Genomic DNA, 19,724 nt, shown 5'->3' on the forward strand with positions numbered 1-19,724 from the left:
CTACATAAGCACTCTAACACTGAGCTATATGCCTACCCCTACATAAATTTTTATTGACATAATTATTTGAACATTTCTCCCCAGAACATGTTCTTGGCAATAATAAATGACACCTATTCTGAAGTGAAGGCTGATTATTCAATAGGCAGAAGACCAGATTTTGAACTTGGTAAAATAATTAAAAAGGTAACTTAAAAGTATTTTCCTAAACATAATTCTTTTATCCCTTAAACCGTCCAGTGAGACATGCGCCCCAGGGTTTTTTCATTGTTGTTTGAGAAAGGGTTTCAGGTCTCACAAGCTGGTCTCAAATTCACTATGCTGCTGAGAATAATCTTAACAATCCTCCTGCCTATATCACCTGAGTGCGAGCATTATAGATAAGCACCACCAGATCCAGGTACTTGAGCTGGAAGCCAGTGCTTCCTGCATGCTAGGTAAGCAATCTTAAAGCAAGCTACATCCCCAGCCCCTCTGGTTTTGACAATTTAGCCAAAATTATTTCAGAGTTTCACATACTAAATACTAATTACAAAGCACTGTCAGATGGTAAGTGGCAAGTGTTCCATTGCTCCTAAATGTTTACCAGGCTAGACCCTAGCAAACCTCCACAATCAGACTCTGCATGCGCTCGCCTTGCCCGCCTTGCCCGCCCTGCCCGCCCTGCCTGCCTTGCCTGCCTTGTTCTCCTGCTATGTTCACAGCAGTGATATCCAGGCTCTCCTGGCCCAAACATTGTCTGCCCTCAAGGCTTACGGCTTCTGTCTACAGACACCTGTGGAACAAGGACCTCCTGAATTCTCACTGGCACCAAGAGATCATTGCGACTTTCATTCCCATGATAACACGTTTACTATTCTAGCCTGACTCCAGGCCTTCCTACCCCGAATCTAGCAGATTCCCACACCTGTCATATTAAGCTCAATTTCTTCTCCCACCTATCCCAAGCCCCTGCACACCTCACAGTCCCACTGCACCTTCAACTATCATGAGCTAGAGTTCTACCTTTCCAGCCTTGGTCTCACTATGCAGCTCGGGCTGGGCCTTGCTGTATGGACCAGGTTGGTCTTGAATTAACAGCGGTCTCCTACTTGTGCTTCCCAATGCTACTAAACTGAGTTCTATCTGCATAACACATATTCTCACTCTGCCTTCTCTTCACACCATTCTCTACCCATGAATGATTCTCAAAGCTCTTCTCTTTCTTGGCAGCTTTGTGTTCTTGACAGAGTGGAATCTGCCATCTTTTTTGACATCTGGCTCATTCTGAGTTACGTACCTGCTTTACCTCCTTAGTTATGCTGTGATAAAACACAATGACTAAAGTCATCTCAGAGAGGAAATGTGTTTATTTCAGTTTACAGCTTATGGTCTGTAGTCAAGGGAACTTGGGGCAGGAGCTCAGGGTAGGTAGGAATGTGGAGGCAGGAACTGAAGCAGAGGTCGTGGAGAAATGCTTTTACTAGCTCACACAACCTTTCTTATACCAGTCAGAACAATGTGCCCAGGGTGGCACTGCCCCCAGAGAGCTGGGTCCTCCCTCCTCAATCATTAATCAGGAAAATACCACACAGATTCCAACATGGTAGGGGCATTTTCTCGGCTGAGGTTCCCCCAAACGCTTCCAGTTTGTGCCAAGTTGGATAAAGCCACCCAGCATGCCTCTCTACCAACTTGTACATCCTGGCAATTCCAAGAGGACTTCACAGAGGTATCAGTAGCTATGGACCTGTGGGGCTTAGAGCTTTGGCTTGAAACTTATCTGTAAGAAAATACTGTTAACATAAGAGTGTGTACATACTTAAAGCAGTCCATGTTAACGCTTAAAATTTTTAAGATTTTTAAGATTTTTTAATTGTATGTATGGATATGTGAGACCCTCCCTGCCCTCAGGAATCAAAGGCCTGTATGGGTCCATGAGGACAATGGGAGCAGAGAGGATGGACTGGGGGTTCAGAAGCCCTACAGAGAAGAAGACATACCGGAGCCAGCTGCAGGGAAGCAGATCAACTGGACTTGGGAGTGATTCAAGGCTTAAATAGTTTTGGGGGATGGGATGAAGTAGAAACATCCAGGATGTGCAAAACTTGTTCGCTGCACACAGCTTATGGTACCAGTACCGAAATGCCTCATTAGTATGGGGTAGCATTTCAGGGATCTCAGGTGCTATTTCAAAGGGCTCTTGGGTTCTTTTTGGGAGAAAGGAAGTTGAATCTGTAGTCTTAAGGCTACATGACATTCTGCAGGTAGAAGTGTGGGTGTGGGTGTAGGTAGTTGTTGAACTCTCCAGACAACGTCAGAGGAGGGGAACCCTACCAATGAAGGAATTCCTCCATTATGTACCGAGCTCAGGTTCCCTGGTCAATGGTAGATGTCAATCTTAGTCAGCAGGGCAATAGGTGTGTCTGTGTATGGGTATGTGCTTGTGAGTGTAGGCGCCCAAGGAGGCCAGAGGCATTGGATCCTCCTGAGGCTGGAGTTATGGGCGACTGTGAGCTGCCTGACATAGTGGGAACAGAACTCGGGTCCCTCGAAGAATACCGTGTCACTTTTACCTGCTGATCAATCTCTCAGGCTCACATGTTAAATGCTAAAATGACCTTTGCCCACATTTCAGTGTTGTTCACATTCCAGTGATGTTCCTGACAATGTCCCTCTCTTTCATAAAGGTGGGATGCAAGGTAGTGCCATGGTGAAAGGATCATGGTGCTGTGCCAGATGTCTCTTAGACAGGAGTCCTTCCAGCAAACATGCCATAGTTCATGTATCTTGACTGAATATGAAGAACACAGGAAATAATTTTTAACGAATTTTCAAACTCTCTTTGATTAAACCAGAGTTGCTTTAATGTTCTCGAGAAACTCAGACTCAAGAAAGCTCAAGATAGTGAAGACAAGAAAATGTAAGATACTACAGTTTTTTTTTTTATCATTTTCAAATCCTATAAAGAACATCTTTTTTTTTTTTTCTATTGTTGACTAAGGTAACCTTTAGAAGAAAGACTTTGAGACTTTCAGTTCCAAAGAGTTAGAGTCCATGACCATCAAGGCAGGGAGCGTGGTAGCAGGCAGGCAGGCAGGCATGGTGCTGGAGCAGTAGCTAAGAGCTTACATCTGATCCACAAACAGGAAGAAGAGAGCTAACTAAGAGAGGTGTGAGCTTTTAAAACCTTAAAGCCTACCACCTCCAACAAGGCCACACCTCTTAATCCCTCCAAAACTGTTCCATTGACTGGAGACCAAGCATTCAAATGGCAGGAACTGATGGTGACATTCTCATTTAAACCACCACAGAGATATTCAGCTTAGGACAGGGTTACTGCAGCTAGTAGAGTCCTATTTGTTATGTGTTACCATGTAATGTATTGGCTTTGTATATTTAAAATCCACTGGCAACACTGCCAGCTGTAGTGCTGACTATACTCATAACCACATGGCTGACAGGGAGTCCTACTAACTGCTACTGTGCAGCATATTGAGCCTTATCACATATTCCCACCCTGGGAAAAAGATCAAAATTCATTATTTTAAAGTATGATTTCTGTATCAGGAGGTGGTGGTGTATGCTTTTACAGCTTTTAATCCCAGCACTTGGGAGACTGAGGTAGGTGAGTTGGAAGCCAGCCTGGTTTACAGAGTGAGTTCCATGACAGCCAGGGAGGGCTACACAGAGAAACCTTATCTCAAAAAAAAAAAAAAAAAAAGTCTATATCATTATAAAGTCAAGAAATCATAAATTAGACTGATACTAAAACATCTGGGAACATCTTCCAGTATTTCAGGAGAAACAATATAAGTTAAGGTTGACCTAAGCACATGGGTCTAAGCACACCATCATCATGTAATATCCAATAAGCCTTTGAAGCCATTGTGGAACTCTCATTGAATACTTGCATGGAGCTGATAAGTAGTCCAGTGGTAGAGGACACATGAGGCTTCAGGAAGGCTAGAGGCAGTGGGTTCCACAGAACCACTGAAAAGACAGCACAGCACATGATTTTCCACTCAGGAAAGATTCTAACGGGAAGTTATAGGAGAGCAAAGTCCCTTGTACAAGTATAAGGTAACTCTAGTCTACATCCAGTACACAACTTACTCAGTTATGGAAATAAAAACACTTTACAATAATTTATGAACAGGACTTGTGCTTAACGTGATGCTTGTGCATATTAGTAAGAAAGTGATTTTTTTATGGCTAAGATCCTATTAATTATATTTTCTTAATGAGAAGCATTTGTTATCAGGAAAACATAGTCCAGCCCTTTGCTGTAGGGCTGAGCGTCCCTGGTTGGACACAGCCCAGTCCCTTGCTGTAGGGCTGGGCATTCCTGGTTGCATGCCCTTTTTACTCACATATATTTGTTTTGTATTTCTAGCAGGAAAGCCACTGGAGACTTGGCCCAGCGAGCAAGAACAGAAGGCTTTGATGAAAGTGTAAGGTTTAAATTCATTTTTCTTAACCAAGTGATAGCTTTATTAGAAGTTGATTAATAGAAATAATTTGTAGCAACAGTTATCACCTCCAATATATCTCTCATAATCGGGAGCCTTTCCCATCTGCCACAGTAAATGGCTTAAAGAACAATGGAGAGATCTATTTATAGGATTTAATATAAATAGATCACTTCTATTAAAAGGACCCATGTCAATTTTCACAAATCTGGGGATTGTTTTATGCATGTATGTGAGTATGTCATGTATAGGTGAGTATGTACACAGACCAGAGATACTATCTCAGGAAGGCCATCCACCCCTTTAAAATGGGGTCTCTCATTAGCCTGAAGCTTACCAATAGGCTAGACTGGCTTGCCAGTGAGCTCCAAAGGTCCCTCTGCCTGGCTCCCCACAGTGAGGGGACTGCCACAGTCAGCATTTTAACAAGGCTAGCTTCAGCTGCATAGTAAGTGGGAAAGAGCACTTGCCCTCCATGCATGAAAGCCTGAGTTCAAATGCCAGCAGCCATATGAAAAGCAGGGCATATGATGCTGTAACCCATGCACTGGACAGATGGACAGGCATATCCTGAGAGCTTACCAACTGGGAAATAAGGCAGAATGTGATGAAGACACCCAAGGTCCTGGAGCCTCTGCATGAACTACATTGTTGTATGTACCAAACACACACACCAAAATTTTTCTAAAAATGAGTTAAGCCCATATATTAACGTGCCTGTGGTATAATCAGCCTAGTCATTTAGTAGTCAACAGTCTTACTACAAAAACTGGGGAACTGCAGCTAGCAAGGTTCCACCAGCACAGTGGCTGAAGGACCATCTTGAAGGTGCTCATAAACACTAAGCAGGGATCTCCTTTGCTGCCCTGCACTATCTCTGGACTAAATACATTTAGTAACTTCATGTGAAGCTGTCCTAGTCCAAAGCGTGTTTGCTTTCTAAATTAAGCTTGTGAGGTGTATTTGATTGCACATGTTCATGTGTATGGATGGAGGGCAAAGTCAGCACTGGGCATCTCCTTCAATTGAGGCAAGGTTTCAGTGAATCTGGAGCTATCCATGTCTAGACTAGCTGAGATGACAGGTATCGATGCCACAATTGGCTTTTGATCTGGTTACTGGAGATCTGAACTCAGGTCCCCATGTTTTCCTAGCAAGTGGTTTACTGAGCAACTCTAGCTCCTTTTGAGACAGATTCGTGCTAAGTAACTCAGGGTGGCCGCAAATTCTCATCACCCTGCTTTAGGCTCTTGTAATACCAGCATGTGCATGCTATCATAGCTGGCTTATTGAAACACTTGGATTACACCCCCAGGACACTCCCTTCTCCTTTCCTGGGGTTGTTTCTAACTTTCACAAATATATTTTATCCATCCTAAATTTGAGAAAAATAAGGCAGGCAAGATGGCTGAGCAGAGCAGGTAAAGGCACCTGCTATCAAGCCTGACGACCCACGTTTAAACTCCAGAACCCACGTGGCCCTGCAAGTCCTTCTAACATGTACACACACACACAACATTGAAATGTACTTGGACACAAGAGAAATCAGTGGTGGTAGGGATGGTTCACAGGAGGACTCCAGGTAAGGAAGGAGCAGTAACACTTGTTTTCTAGTGTAAAAGACTTGGGTACATGACACTGGTGCACATAGACCATTAACCAAGGCAGGGAGTATTTACAATAGACTGAGTCACTTCTGTGCAAAGTCTGGTAGAAAACCTGTTGGGAGGGCAAAGAAGGGCCACAGATGCATTCCGACGGGTATTTGCTGGAGTATGACTCATGGCCAGCAGGGCACCTGCAGAGCAAGAGGCTCTGGACTCAATACTTAGCACTGAAGAAGAGGGACAAAAGAGTATTAGTCCTGACTAAACCCAGAAGAGATACTGAGATGTAGAAGAAAGAAGCGGGGAGTGAGGTCAGTAAGCAAGATGCATGCCCTGTCCCATCTGTGCTGCACAGCTCATAGCCCAGGCTTCAGGGCGACTGCTGGTGCAGCCCACAAGCCAGGCTGTGGGTAGCCTGGGGTCTTCAGTAGTCTACTTGGAGTCTTTGGCACATACAGACGGCAGCCTGTGCTTGTTGTCTAAATTGACAGGAGATCCAAGAGGCAGAGAAGATGAAAAGGTGGAAAGAAAGCCTTGAAAAAAAGTATTATTCTACAGAAATTCAAGATGATTACCAGCCTGTCACTCAGCAGGAATTCCGAGAGTAAGTATTTGTGACATGTACCAACTAAGGTACATGGAACACCAGGATATGCAGAGTGGGGACACAAGTTATATACATTATTTTCTTGAGCCAGAGTCATATGTGCTATACCTAATTCTTCTTTATTTTCTGCAGTTTCAAAATTAAAGCACACAACTCCATTTTCTTAGAAAGTAAGGCCAGGGGGCTGAAGTCCAGATGGCTCAGTGACGAACAACACTGGCTGCCCTTCCTGATGACCCGGGTTTGATTCCCAGGATCCACAGGATAGCTCACATTCTAATTCCAGTCCCAGGAGATCAATGTCCTCTTCTGACCTCTCTAGCACCAGGCATATATGTGGTGCAGACATGCATGCAGGCAAAGCATACACATTTAAAAGTGAAACAGTGTTCTACCACTCGATGAACGGCACATGTCCTCACGGCTTTACATCAATTGCCTCAACTGCTCTGTGGGATGTGCCTTAAGAGCTTGTCACCTCATCTCCCCCTCAAAGCACATCACAGTAATAAGCCACTGTCTACTTCTAAACTCTCTCCTAGACTCTTTTTATATGCTGTGGAGCTTGAGAAGGAATTACACCACGTCAGCTTAAAACTGAACCAAGTGATGAGAAAGCTACACTAGCAGGCTGACAAGCGGAGGTAAGACTGAGTGGGAGACTCTGGGCATGTACTCTACTGTCCCCTAAACATGCCACCCTCACTGGCACACATTATTCTCGCACAGTGCAGGGGACTGAGTACAGCGGCCTGCAAACGCTAAGCACTGAGCTACGTCTGCAGCAGAGATACATTTTAAAAGCACGAAAGCAGCTATCACTTATAATGAGTTCTGTATCAAGTGCTTCCAGTTATCTGCACATGGGCACACATAGGATTTTTATCACAGCGATTAAATTCTGGAGGTGTAAAAGGGAAAGTACAACTTAATGCTTCTCACTCATGAGGGCAGATCTCTAGGGTGGATGAGAGGCAGAGATGGTTCTCTCCTGGGTACAGAGTATAAGAACTGTGTGGTAGTTTCAACCATATCATGTCCCAGGGTCTCACTCGCTTTGGACAGATGTAAGTCAAGTCATAAGATTTGAAGAAGGTATTATATGTCAACATAAAATAATCTGCACTCTTCAAAATCTAAAACTTCTAGAAAAAGTCAAATACAGAACAAACTCTGCAGCTATAAAGTAGAATAGATGGCGGCACATTAGCAGCATAAGAAGTTATGTGTGGAAATTGAAGAGGTCGGTGCTTGAGAGCCTTCCTGTTAGAAAGTTGTGTATGGCTGGTATTTTAGAGACTGAAGGGAAAGGTTACTTTTCTAAGTTCTACAAGACCCTCGAGAACAGCCAGGTTCTGTCCTGTGAGTCTGAGTTCCACCACTCTCAATTATACTACTCAATTTACATGTTAATAATGCTCAGGGTGTAATTAAAAGCATGAATATGGCAAATATTTTAAAAGTTAAAACTCTTGAGGCAAATATATATAAAAAAAAGAAAATGTTGCCCAGACTTGCCTTGAAATCCTGGGCTCAGAGGATCCTCCTGCCGTGGCCAGAGGAGCTGGGCTCAGAGGATTCTCCTGCCGTGGCCAGAGGAGCTGGGCTCAGAGGATCCTCCTGCCATGGCCAGAGGAGCTGAGACTAGAGGTGTGTATACCACACTGTGCCTAGTAAGTAAAGGAACTTGAAAATTACTGCCCACCTCCCTCAAAGCAAGGAGCATCCAGGTTTTTTGTTTGTCTTTGAATGCAGTAATTCACTGCAACAAGAAATGAGTAACTCTGGCACTGGGAGGCAGAGAGGAGCAAGAGTTCAAGGTCTTTGGATCTACATAGCAAGTTCAAGAACAAGATGATGAAACTGTGTCTCAAAAATAAAAATGAAGGTAGTTGAAGTTTTCTCTGCAGCTTCTCTTCAATAGCTCTAAGTAGTAGTACATGGACTTCTCCCGAGCACCCTGCTGGCCAAACTGTTGAGCAACCTGGTTGTGCCCCCTGACATCATCACTGGGTAATTTTAAAAAGCCTAGAACAATTAATACCTCCTAGAAAAACAAACATACATTTACAATGACTTAGAACAGTAAAGTTCTTTTATTATAAAAGTCTGTACAATGAAGTGCCAAACAAACACAGCAATGTAATTATAAGGTGGACACATATATATCTATATCTATATAGTATTTATATATAGATATAATTTTTATTTGTACCAAAGTAAAACTCTCACAAGCTGCCTAACTATCCCCACTGCTAACCATGAGTTGGTGCAAGCACATGAAGTGTGCGAGCCACTTCACTACTCTATTCAGCCCAAACTAACACTCAACGACCAAATTATGAAGCAGCTGTAACTCAATGAAACCAGTCAGGCTACAGACTTATAAAAATATTGTACTCAAATAGATTTAGCGTTATAAAGAAGGAATATATTATTTAAAACATTTAAATAGTGCACATGAACATTTTTGCATGTGGTATACAAAATAAAACATTCATAAAAATATACGGTGCACATAAAATTACATGTAGCAATCCTGTCTGGAAAAAAAAAACTAAAAAGTACACCACATGATGGGTTCAAATCAAATGATACAGGGGCTTTTTTGGCATTCTTAATTACTTTTCTAAAAATACATTATGAATGACCTAGCATTATCAAAAGGAAACCATACAAAACAAGGCTGGATGATTCAGTACTTAAAAAAAAAAAAAAAATCCTCCAATTACACATTCACTACTGCTGGATTTTCCCTCTCCCCATAAAAAGGCATTGCACACACAAGTGAAATGTGAAGTACTTAGACACACTATTTATTATCAAACTACTTCCTGCTCTTACTGTGTAATGATAGTGGCAGCGTTCAAGGTACATGCTTTCCTCACCTTATTAAAGATGTGAAATTCCATTTGTATGAAACAAACTATTAAGAAGAAAATCATGCATGAGTAATTACATGCAAAGCATGGGCAAAGTGAGACATCAATTCAAAAAGCACCGGGGTGGGGGTGGGGGTGGGGCACTTAGCTTAAGCCTGACCCACATCTGTCATATTAACACAAGTTACTATCCCATAAGAATGATTAGCAGATTATCTGAAAAGCCATGCAAAGCCAAAGGAAAAAAAGATGCTAAGAGTCTATGACAAGGAGCATGCCACTACACATCCTGTGAGCGGCTGCTTTAGACAGCAAGCAACTGGGCGAGAGGTGGTCATTTGGAGATGAAGCCCCTGAATAAACGTGTAAAGCTGCAGTGGTCTAGCCCTTAGAGAACACGCTGAGGTGTGTCCGTTCTTTTGAGGCCCATCTAATGATACAAATCTGAGCACCACCCCAGTCCCTCCACACTGGCATGGCTATCTTCTCACATTATCTGGAGGTGGGTTGGGGACAGCACAGGGTTTGATGCAGACAGGTCAGCATTGCCCGCTAGTGACAGTGACTGAAGTCCTGGAGGCAGCATGTGATGTGTTCAGCTCTGTGAGTGATGTAATGTTGGACTGACTAAGCAAGGCTGCTTTGAGCTCTACCACTGTTCTCTCCGTTCAGGAGCTGTGACCACTGAACTGCAAATCCTGGCTAAGTACTATCTGTGCAGGTGTCACTTTAGGAACAACACAGAAAGGTGTTCCAATGTAGAATTTGAAAATTCAGTTTGGTTTTCTAGAAAAAAAACAGTATCGTTCCATATGTCACATTTATAGGCTATTCTTTTAAATTTTCAGTCATTTTTGTAAGAAAAGGCAACAGAAGAATTTCATTCAGTGTGAAGATTTTCCTCTTAATTTTCTTCAGTAATGCAAAAGAAAAAAACAAAAAGTAAACAGAAAAAGCTTTATATTTCCAAAGTTCTTGAAGTAAAAAGAATAAAATTCTTGTCTTTTGCTAACAGATGCATATGAAGGGACCTGCATGCTCACCCGATGTGGGAAGGATCTGCGGTAATGTGGAACAGCTTTCCTTGCCCTACTAGAACCACAAACAAGGACACAATGGGATTCTCTGAGTGCCTGACAAAGTGAACACAAGTACGAGCCAAGTACACATGGTGAACTGTCAGGGAACACAATCACTTTATGATGTCAACTTTCAAGGAACATATTTTATATGGATTTTGAAGAGTCTTGTTTGCTGATAAGAACTTCAAGAAGTCTAAGCTTGGCTTTAATTCTCTTGTATTCCTTATATTCCTCAAGCAATGGAACACGATCCTCCTTCTGGGCATTCCTAGGGAAGATGAAACTCTGTAAAATACTCAAAAGTTTGTTCCAACATGGAGCATAATGTTACAAATTTAAGCTGAAATTAAAAGCCTCTCTGTGGGCAAGAGACTAAGTGTGGACTAAGTCACACAGAAAGAACATTAGGAGCTATGTGTACTAACTGCTTAAATAATGTTACATACTTACCAATGAGCTGGATAGTCTGTAAGAGTCATTTTATTCATTTAGTAAATCATTAGTAGTCAGCATCAAACTACAAACTACAGCATCAGATTACCTCAAGTAATTTTTTTCTTTCAATATAAACAAAAGGTGTATTTTCTTATACTACCTTGTGAGTACATGTTATACAAATGTACCAGAGGTAAACCTGGTCTCAAAAAGTGGACGAGGTAGTTTCCCTGAAGCTTGCTGAGTAGTTAAGTTAGTTGGCTAGCTATTAAGCTTAATGATACAGTACTTGGATACCACATCTGGCTTGGGCTCTGAGGTTCAAACTTAGGTCCATATCCTTGCCCAGCAGGCACTCAATGACTAAGCCATTTCCCCAGTATTTTTTTTTTTTTTAAGCCATGTATGTTACAAAGTATGAAACTCTAAAAAAGCAGCAGGGGGCCAGGAGAAAATTTGTTACAGCCACTGGTCTCATAGGGTCATCCAGTTACTCAGAAAACTTTTGAGACTTAATTTACCTCAATTCTGCCACTATCTCTTTTTAAGTATGTGTGCATAGGTACCTGCAGAAGCCATAGGAAGACATTTGGTATCTTTAATCTTCACTGAAGCCCCTGAAGCTGCTAGTTTTTAGTTGGACTGGCTGTTCACAGGGATGTACCAATCTGTACCTCTCCCTAGCTGTCAACTCTGCACACCAACTAAAGGCACATGGCACACTGGTCTACAGGAGCCACACCACTACACTTCCAGGGGGATAGTGACAACTCAAGCTTATCAGAATAGGAAGGAATCCATCTGGGAGTGATGGTGCATGCAATTAATCCCTGAACTCAGAGGCAAGAGGGTCTCGAGTTTGAGGCTAGCCTGATCTACAGAGTGAGTTTCATGACAGCCAGGGCTATGTAGAAACCCTGTCTCAAAAAAAACAACAAAAAATTGCAGTCAAGGCTTTCTTTCACTCTGACTGTGGGGTCGCTCTTAGGAGATATCTGTGCCAGGCAGGGTGGCTCACCCTGCTCTAATCCTGCAGGTCAACCTGGTCTACAAAGCAAGTTCCAGACATGGGCTGCAAAATGAGATCTCATCAAGACAGAGATCAGTTTATAATCACTTCTGAACAATATAAAGTCACTGTAGGCTGGGGATATGGCTTGGTGGTAGAGTACTTGCCTCATATATTTGAGCTGCAGGAAAACTTATAAAAAATATTATGACATATTTACTCCAGTTATGACTTTTCCTTCACTCTAACAACAACAGGTCTTGAGAGCACAAAAGAAAGTTATAAAGCTGGCCAGGAGAGGTGGTGCATGCCGGTAACATCATATGAATGTCAGTTCAAGGCCAGGAGAGGTGGTGCATGCCGGTAACATCACATGAATGTCAGTTCCAGGGCAGACCCTACCTCAAAGTTATAAAAAAAAAATTTTATTTTTTCTTTTACTTTTTTTCTCTTGAAGTGCTGGGGATGATGAACCCAAGGGCCTTCCTTACACATGTTAGGCAAATGCTCTTGCACCACGCTAGTCTTAGCCCTGAATTGTTACTTTTAAGACTAACACTCTATAAGCAGTATATCTGTAAGGGTTTTCTTAGTGTGGGAACAATGCACATGTTATGACACACTTATGGAGATCAGAAGACCACCTCTTACAAGTTGGATCTTTTCTTCCCCTGTCATTGAGGATCTACTCCTGTGTTTCCATGTATTCCTTGACATTAACATACATTTTATGAGTTGAAGGAACAATGTCAACATCTCCAATGCTTAACAAACCTTCCATTTTGTTGATAGAACGCCTCTTCAAACTCCCGTAGTGTCTTACGTAGTTTCTTTTTCTCAGCTCTGGCTTTCCAAAGTTGCTCCAGTAATTCAGGCCTGGAGTTAAAATGGTAACAAAACATTACTAAAGGCGACAGGTTCTTCATTATATTAAGAATGGTTCTAGCCCTGACTACAGCTTTTAGAAACATACAATTGAATCAAAATAACTGAGATTAAGATTCTAGTCTCACTACTTAAACTTTTTTTCTGTTGCTGGGGGATTGCTCAGTTGATAAAGTGGTTGTTGCACAACCCTGAGGAACCTGAACTCAATCCTCAGAGCCTACATAAAAACTCTGGGTGCAGTCCCCCCACAAGCCCAGCACCTGAAATCCATAAGATGACAAACATGTTATATATACGTCTAATTCCAGTACTCTATGGCAATGCAAGTAAGGTGGAGACAACACAAAATAGCAAGAGACCACACCTTAAAAAGGTAGAGGGGTGAGAACCAACATGTAAGGTTGTCCTTTGACCTCCACATACACAATTTTAAAATGGAAAATAAGAAAATGAAGTCTGGGGGCTGGCAAGATGGCTCAGCGGGTAAGAGCACTGACTGCTCTTCCGAAGGTCCTGAGTTCGGATCCCAGCAACGACATGGTGGCTCACAACCACCCATAATGAGATCTGACACCCTCTTCTGGTGTGTCTGAAGACAGCTACAGGGAATTACAGTGAATTACGCCAGAAGCTGGAGTGAGCAGGGCCGGCAAAGGTCCTGAGGTCAATTCCCAGCAGCCATATACATGATGGCTCACGGCCACCTATACAGCTACAGTGTACTCATACATACAAAATAAATAAAATAAATCTTTAAAAAAAAAAAAAAAGAAAGAAAATGAAGACTAGGGATGTAGTACTTGTCTCCCACACACAAGGCCCTGGGTTCCATCCACAGCACCAGGAAAAAAAAAAGGAAGGAAATAGAACTCCAATCTGTCCTCATGAATCACTCTTGCCAGATAAGCTAAAATCACAAGCAGGAATACATACATCGAAGCTGCCCGAGTACTTGATAAGCACAGATCCCGAGCCAGTTTTTCTTGATTTTCTTCAGCATCAGATTCTGAGTTTTCCAAGGACGACTGTGTGTGCACAGTTGTGCTCGAGATGTCACCTAACTCAGAGGGGAGGTTGACACCATCTTCTTCTTCTTCCTAAAATGAAACCAAGTAGGGCCACACAAGTCATGACTTTCCACGCCTGTTAGCAATGTCATGAGAGAGTAACTTTTCTACATAAGTACCTTGATTTCTTCAAAAAAGTGTGCCGTTTCTCCTTCTATGATTGGCTGTAACATCTGACCTCGGCGCTTTGTGGAGGGAGACCCCTGTAACAATCAGCAACACTAAGTTTTATATTTCACACATTTGTAGTTTATAATGTTACTTTCACCTAATAGAAGTGCTCAGTCCCCAGCAGCCTAAGAACACCAGCAAACAAAACTCAAAACAGAAAAAAAAAAATCAGATAAACACCAAAGTAAAATTAAAGGCACACACACACACACACAAACCCATGGAGTTTTGATTTGTGTTGGCCAACTACTTTTTTGGGTTTTCTTTTTCTTTTTTGAAAAATGGGGGTTTAGGAAGGTAGGGAGGATCTAGAAAGTTCGGGGGATAAAAGAATATAATCAAAATATACTGTATGAAAATGTTTTCAATAGAAATAAAATATATCAAAATTTTCAAAAATCTTAAAGCAGTCTTTTAAATTCGCAATGAATTCCTTAATAAACTCATATTTTGTTTTTATAACATAGCAAAGTCTTACAGGAGCTCACTCTGTGCTGCCCATCTTTCACATTCAAGGGAACAGGATGTAATGTACAGATAATGAGGATGAAGATGTCTGAAATAGGGTTTCACTATGTAGCACAGGCTGGTGATGTACATTATGAGATCCTCCTGCCTCAGCTCTCTCAGACACTATGATTGTAGGCAAATGCCACCATACCCAGTTCAAGTATCTTTATTCTGAGGTCTGAGAACTCCATAAATTTCTTCTTTAGAAACAAAACTAAACCAAACTAAAAACTAGCATGTAATAGTCATCCCAGCATGCCAGGTAATCATCACACAACACAATTATATCCTAGGACAGGGGCATGCTAAGTTCCATTAGCTGGCATCAAACAAACTTGGTAAAGCCCTGTGATTTGTATCTGAGTATTACAGATTTCAGTTTTCTTCATGTTGGCATGCTCACTGGCCTAGCTCCTCAGATGGCTGAGGCTGGAAAAATCACATGACCTCACAGGTTGAAACCCACCATGGACAACACCGCAAGACCCCAATTTAAAATAAGTTGGTTTTTTTTTTTAATGTACACAAATATGGATAAGCATGTGCAAGAAGGTCAGAGATAATCAGACTTGATGGCAAGCACCTTTACCTGCTAAGCTATCTCTCTGGCCCTGTGAATTAACACTGTTTAATTTTATTTAGTTTTTCATTTGTGTGTATGTTTGTTGAGACAGTTTCTCTGTCTAGCCTTGGCTGTCCTGAAACTCACTCTGTAGACCAGGCTATCCACCTGTCTCTGGCAGGATTAAAGGTACAGGCCACCACCACCTTAGTTTTGGTTTTTTTTGAGACAGGGTGTTTGTTTGTGTGTGTGTGTGTGTGTCTGTGTGTGTGTGTGTGTGTGTGTGTGTGTGTGTGTGTGTGTCTGTCTGTCTCTCTCTCTCTTTTTCTCTCTCTCTGGTGCTAGGATTAAAGGTATATGCCAGACACTTAGTAATTGGCATTATCTTAATGGGTTCTTTCTTTAAAACCCATTTTTAGGGTCAGCAAGATGGTTTACCCTCACTGTCAAGCTTGACAACCTTGAATTCCTCCCCCAAGAACCTGCATAGTAGGAGAGAACTGACCTCAGCCCCATTCTGCCCTCTGACCTCCAACACTCACCATGGCATGTGCACAGCCCTTTAAATAAATACATGTTTAAACTCATGTGTGTTATAAAGCAATTGGAGGTAATAATTACAAGTCTATGCAGACAAGAACTTAACTAGAACCTAGGTAAGGTATTACATACAAGTACTACTCTGCCATCTATGTAGTAAATCTGCACACAGCACTCCCTAGATCTCAGCATCATTTCCTAACTCGTGTGTTGTTTGTAAAGACTTAGTGCCATATGCCTGTAAGTGCTCACAAGATGCCTAGGCATTTTCTATCCTTTCAAAATCCATAATCTCAACTAAAAACTTTTCATACTTAGCTATGTATGTCTCTAAAAGTACTACTAAAATGTGTTGTTTCTTCTGTCTTCCTTTGGCAAAATGAACTGAAGAAATACTTGTTCCAGGCATGGTAATGCATGCCTATAACTACAGAACTTAGGAGTTTTGCTTGTTTGGGCTAGTGAGTTCCAAGCCAGTTTTAGCTACAAAGTGAGACTCTGTCTTTAAAAATAAAATCAAGCATTTGTTTTACTTACAAGGACAGGAGTAATGCTAGCTCTTGTCAGCATCTGTTTTACAAGCCTGTATCTATCATAGAGAGGCTTAACAATGTGCCTTTCTTCCCTGGTCACCTGAAGCCAAACAGAAAACAAAAAACAAAACAAAACAAAAAGTGAAGCCTTACTCTCAGAAATCTAGGTATCAGAGACAGTAAGCAGTGTGACTCCCTCACCCCAAATTTAAGTAGGCAATCTCCCAACTACTGGAAACAATGCTTGATACAAACAAAACAGCTCTAAAGAATACAGACCACAGAAGCTATCCGTGCTCTTCTGAAGAAATCAAATTGTCTTAGCAAGAAAAGAATTACCGGCCTTCCATGTTGACTTTCATAGTAGAGCAGACTTTTCTGCAGAGACGTTTTCTCTTCTATCAAATGATCTTTTGTCATTTTCTAGAATCAGGGGGAAAAGCACTGGTTTCAGTATTCTCCTCACACCCACCATGTAATTAGTTAGGCGAAAGGGCAAATGGCCAGCAATATAGACTAGGCAAATGCACTCTCTTTTTCTGGATTTGCAGCAACATTTTTCAGTCTGCTATGCATTGAAATCTCCTAGGATGTCAATGAATAGCTTTTTATGGCTTAATTTATATCTTGTATGAATTATAAATGTTAGTTTGGGTACCTTAGCCATCTTCTTTTTTTTTTTTTTTAATTTTATTATTTATATCTCACCAATATCCCAGTTCTACCTTAAAGTAAAGATGCTACTATTATAGAATTATATCCTTGCCAGGATCACTCCAGAGACTGGATATCTTTTTTCTTTTTTTTAACTTTTATTGCATTATGATGAGAAAAGTTGCATGATTTCAATTTATCTGAATTTGTTAACATTTAAAAACATATTTTAAGTAAATAGAATTGAATCACATTCTCGTTTCCCTTTTGTACCCCAACTCCTCCCAGAGACCCCCCTTCAATACCTACAATATCTTTTTTTGTCATATTCCTTAAAATTTATAAAATATAATAAAAATGAGTATTATAAAAGTTGTTTGATATAAAACAACAATCAATTTAACAGTGTTATGTAGATGCTTATCTACAGCAATACTGAAAATACATACATTTTTCTCAATATAAATTTTAAATAACTCCATACATATTAACTGTATATTTCAAAATAATACATCACTACTAGTATTTTCTTAAATGAACATAAATATATAAAGTATTTTTGTTTGTTTGTTTTGTATTTAGTAGAGTTTAAAATCTTGATTCTTACTGTGGTACAAGCCCAAAATAAGAACAATTTTTAGACACTGGGTTTCATTGTAATAAGGCTGTACTTCAATGACACTCAAATCACCAAAGTATTTTACCTCCATTGTAGCTAAGCTGTACCTTAGTCATCTTGTGTTCCATATCCCAATCTAAATCAGTAATACTCCAGTCTTGCACAAAGGGCTCAAAGGACTACTAAGTTCATTGATGTAAAAGCACTTGTAACAGTAACTTTCACACCTATTTGACATTTTATAATGTTGCAAAGTCTTATTACTACAACCACAAATATGGACAGCTAGCTGGCTCTGCAAGTTTCAAAGTGCCTGACGCATAAGCCTGAATATCTTAGCTCAATCCGAGTTCAATCTGCAGAGCCAATGGGAAAGGAGAGCTAACTCCTCAAACACGCATATTTCCACCCCCAACGACACACACACACACACACACACACACACACACACACACACACACACACACACAGACAGACAGACAGGTGCATACAGGTGCATACACTCTGGCGCAGAAGCCTATAATCCCAGCATTCCAGAGGCAGAAGCAGGAAGAATCTTGAATTTAAAGTCAATGTGGCCTGCATGGTGAGAGCCTTTCTCAAAAGACCAAGACTGCTAATGTAATTGGGTGGTACATGTGCTTTGCTTTGGGCAAGAGCCCCTGGATTCAATTGGCACCACAAATAAATATAAATGATAGATATGTAGGTGGGTGGATGGATAGACAGACACTAGAGAGAACAGGGGGTGGGGGGAAGAACACCAAAATAAATAAATAAATAAATAAATAAGTAAATAAAGCGTGTGCAAACACACATTTCAGTAGATAAACTGATTCTATGAGTCAGTGTCTTTACTCTACTAAGGAAACCCAAAGCAGTACAGTGTAAAGACCCAAGAGTCAGCTCAAAATGTCAATCTGCAACCTTAGACCTCTATGACTACATTCCTCCCTTTGCAAGGGTGGGCATACTCTTCAGAGTGTAGTACACTTCTCCTTTAATATTCTAAATGGCAGAGAGAGCAGAACTCCCTGGATATATTTGTATATAAAATTTTCTTTCTGCTACATAGGCTCAGCCATTATCTCAATGAACCAACTCCACAAGATATCCTTCAACTAGACCAAATAAATTCTACACATTTCCAGGAATGACTAATAGTTCTCAGTCTCTCACTGAGACTGTTTGAAAACAGCAATTACAAACAATTCACCTGAGAGTCACCCTGTATAACAAAATCACTTCAGATTATATTCATGTACTAGGCAATAACAGAGTGGAGACCTTATAAAATACTGTAATTTTATTTTCAAATTTGAACCTTAAATCTAATATTAAAAATCTGAATAAAGCTAATGCAATCCAATTATTTGCAGGAAATTGCAGAAGATTGTTGTCCTAACAAAAAGCAAGGGGACCAAAAAAAAAAAAAAAAAAAAAAAAAAAAAAGGAGGAGGAGGAGAAAGAGGAGGAAGAGCAGCAGCAGGAAGCAATGAGAATGAGTAACTTAGCCCTGTTCAAGGGAGACAAACAATCCAGTATTTATATCATGAGGGAGGGAGATATATTCTAAAATGTGTCTGGTTCACCACTTCCTAGACTAAGATTCAGCTGAGACTATTTCCCCAGCAACCCCACCTCTCACATGACTTGGTTACCAAGTGCTCTGCCTGGATATCTCAGAGGGCTTTCTGGAATAAAGGGGCTTGCTTGCTTCAGGTGCAGTTAAATCTTCAGAGAGTAAGGCAGAGACCAACAGAACAAGACACGAGACAATTGTCTTTGGCCTCCATGCACACGGAGGTGCATGAATCTATACACGCACACACCATTCGTAAAAGTTCCTTAAAAAATGTAATTTGTGTACTCCTGATACCAATAGATCAACTGGTTTTTGCTGTTGTTGTTTGCCTTTTTTTTTGAAGAGAGGGTTTCTCCATGTAGTCCTTGGACTCCTCTTTAGACCAGGTTGGCCTTAAATTCAGAGATCTACCTGTCTCTATCTTCCAAGTGGTGGAATTATAAGTGTGCACCTCTACTGCCAAGCTTGGTTTTTTATTTTAAGATTTATTTATTTATATATGAGTATATATATATATATATA

The 19,724-nt window shown here is 41.0% G+C and overlaps 2 protein-coding genes across 16 annotated transcripts in view; one reads left to right on the forward strand and one right to left on the reverse strand.

Annotated features, from left to right (window-relative positions):
* Pkd2l2 (polycystin 2 like 2, transient receptor potential cation channel) overlaps positions 1–11,031 on the forward strand; it is a 33,877-nt gene extending 22,846 nt beyond the window's left edge. For 3 of the 6 annotated variants that reach the window (XM_031365304.1, XM_031365307.1, XM_031365309.1), the window contains exons 10-15: positions 85–186; positions 2,838–2,902; positions 4,376–4,433; positions 6,550–6,662; positions 7,208–7,309; positions 10,563–11,031. In XM_031365304.1, coding sequence (XP_031221164.1) covers positions 85–186; positions 2,838–2,902; positions 4,376–4,433; positions 6,550–6,662; positions 7,208–7,292 — 423 coding nt within the window. In that variant the 3' untranslated portion in view covers positions 7,293–7,309; positions 10,563–11,031. Of the gene's footprint in view, positions 1–84; positions 187–2,837; positions 2,903–4,375; positions 4,434–6,549; positions 6,663–7,207; positions 7,310–8,420; positions 8,530–10,562 lie in introns of those variants that run through there. The other 3 variants (XM_031365306.1, XM_031365308.1, XM_031365305.1) reach the window with 2 other exon arrangements.
* Fam13b (family with sequence similarity 13 member B) overlaps positions 10,720–19,724 on the reverse strand; it is a 75,381-nt gene continuing 66,376 nt past the window's right edge. For 8 of the 10 annotated variants that reach the window (XM_031365296.1, XM_031365297.1, XM_031365294.1 and 5 more), the window contains 6 exons: positions 16,684–16,767; positions 16,349–16,444; positions 14,148–14,231; positions 13,895–14,058; positions 12,848–12,949; positions 10,727–10,897 (listed from right to left, as the gene is read on the reverse strand). In XM_031365296.1, the coding sequence (XP_031221156.1) occupies positions 10,774–10,897; positions 12,848–12,949; positions 13,895–14,058; positions 14,148–14,231; positions 16,349–16,444; positions 16,684–16,767 (654 nt within the window). In that variant the 3' untranslated portion in view covers positions 10,727–10,773. Of the gene's footprint in view, positions 10,898–12,847; positions 12,950–13,894; positions 14,059–14,147; positions 14,232–16,348; positions 16,445–16,683; positions 16,768–19,724 lie in introns of all 10 variants that reach the window. The other 2 variants (XM_031365303.1, XM_031365302.1) reach the window with 2 other exon arrangements.

Source organism: Mastomys coucha, unplaced genomic scaffold (genome assembly GCF_008632895.1).
Source record: "Mastomys coucha isolate ucsf_1 unplaced genomic scaffold, UCSF_Mcou_1 pScaffold13, whole genome shotgun sequence".
Lineage (NCBI taxonomy): Eukaryota > Metazoa > Chordata > Mammalia > Rodentia > Muridae > Mastomys > Mastomys coucha.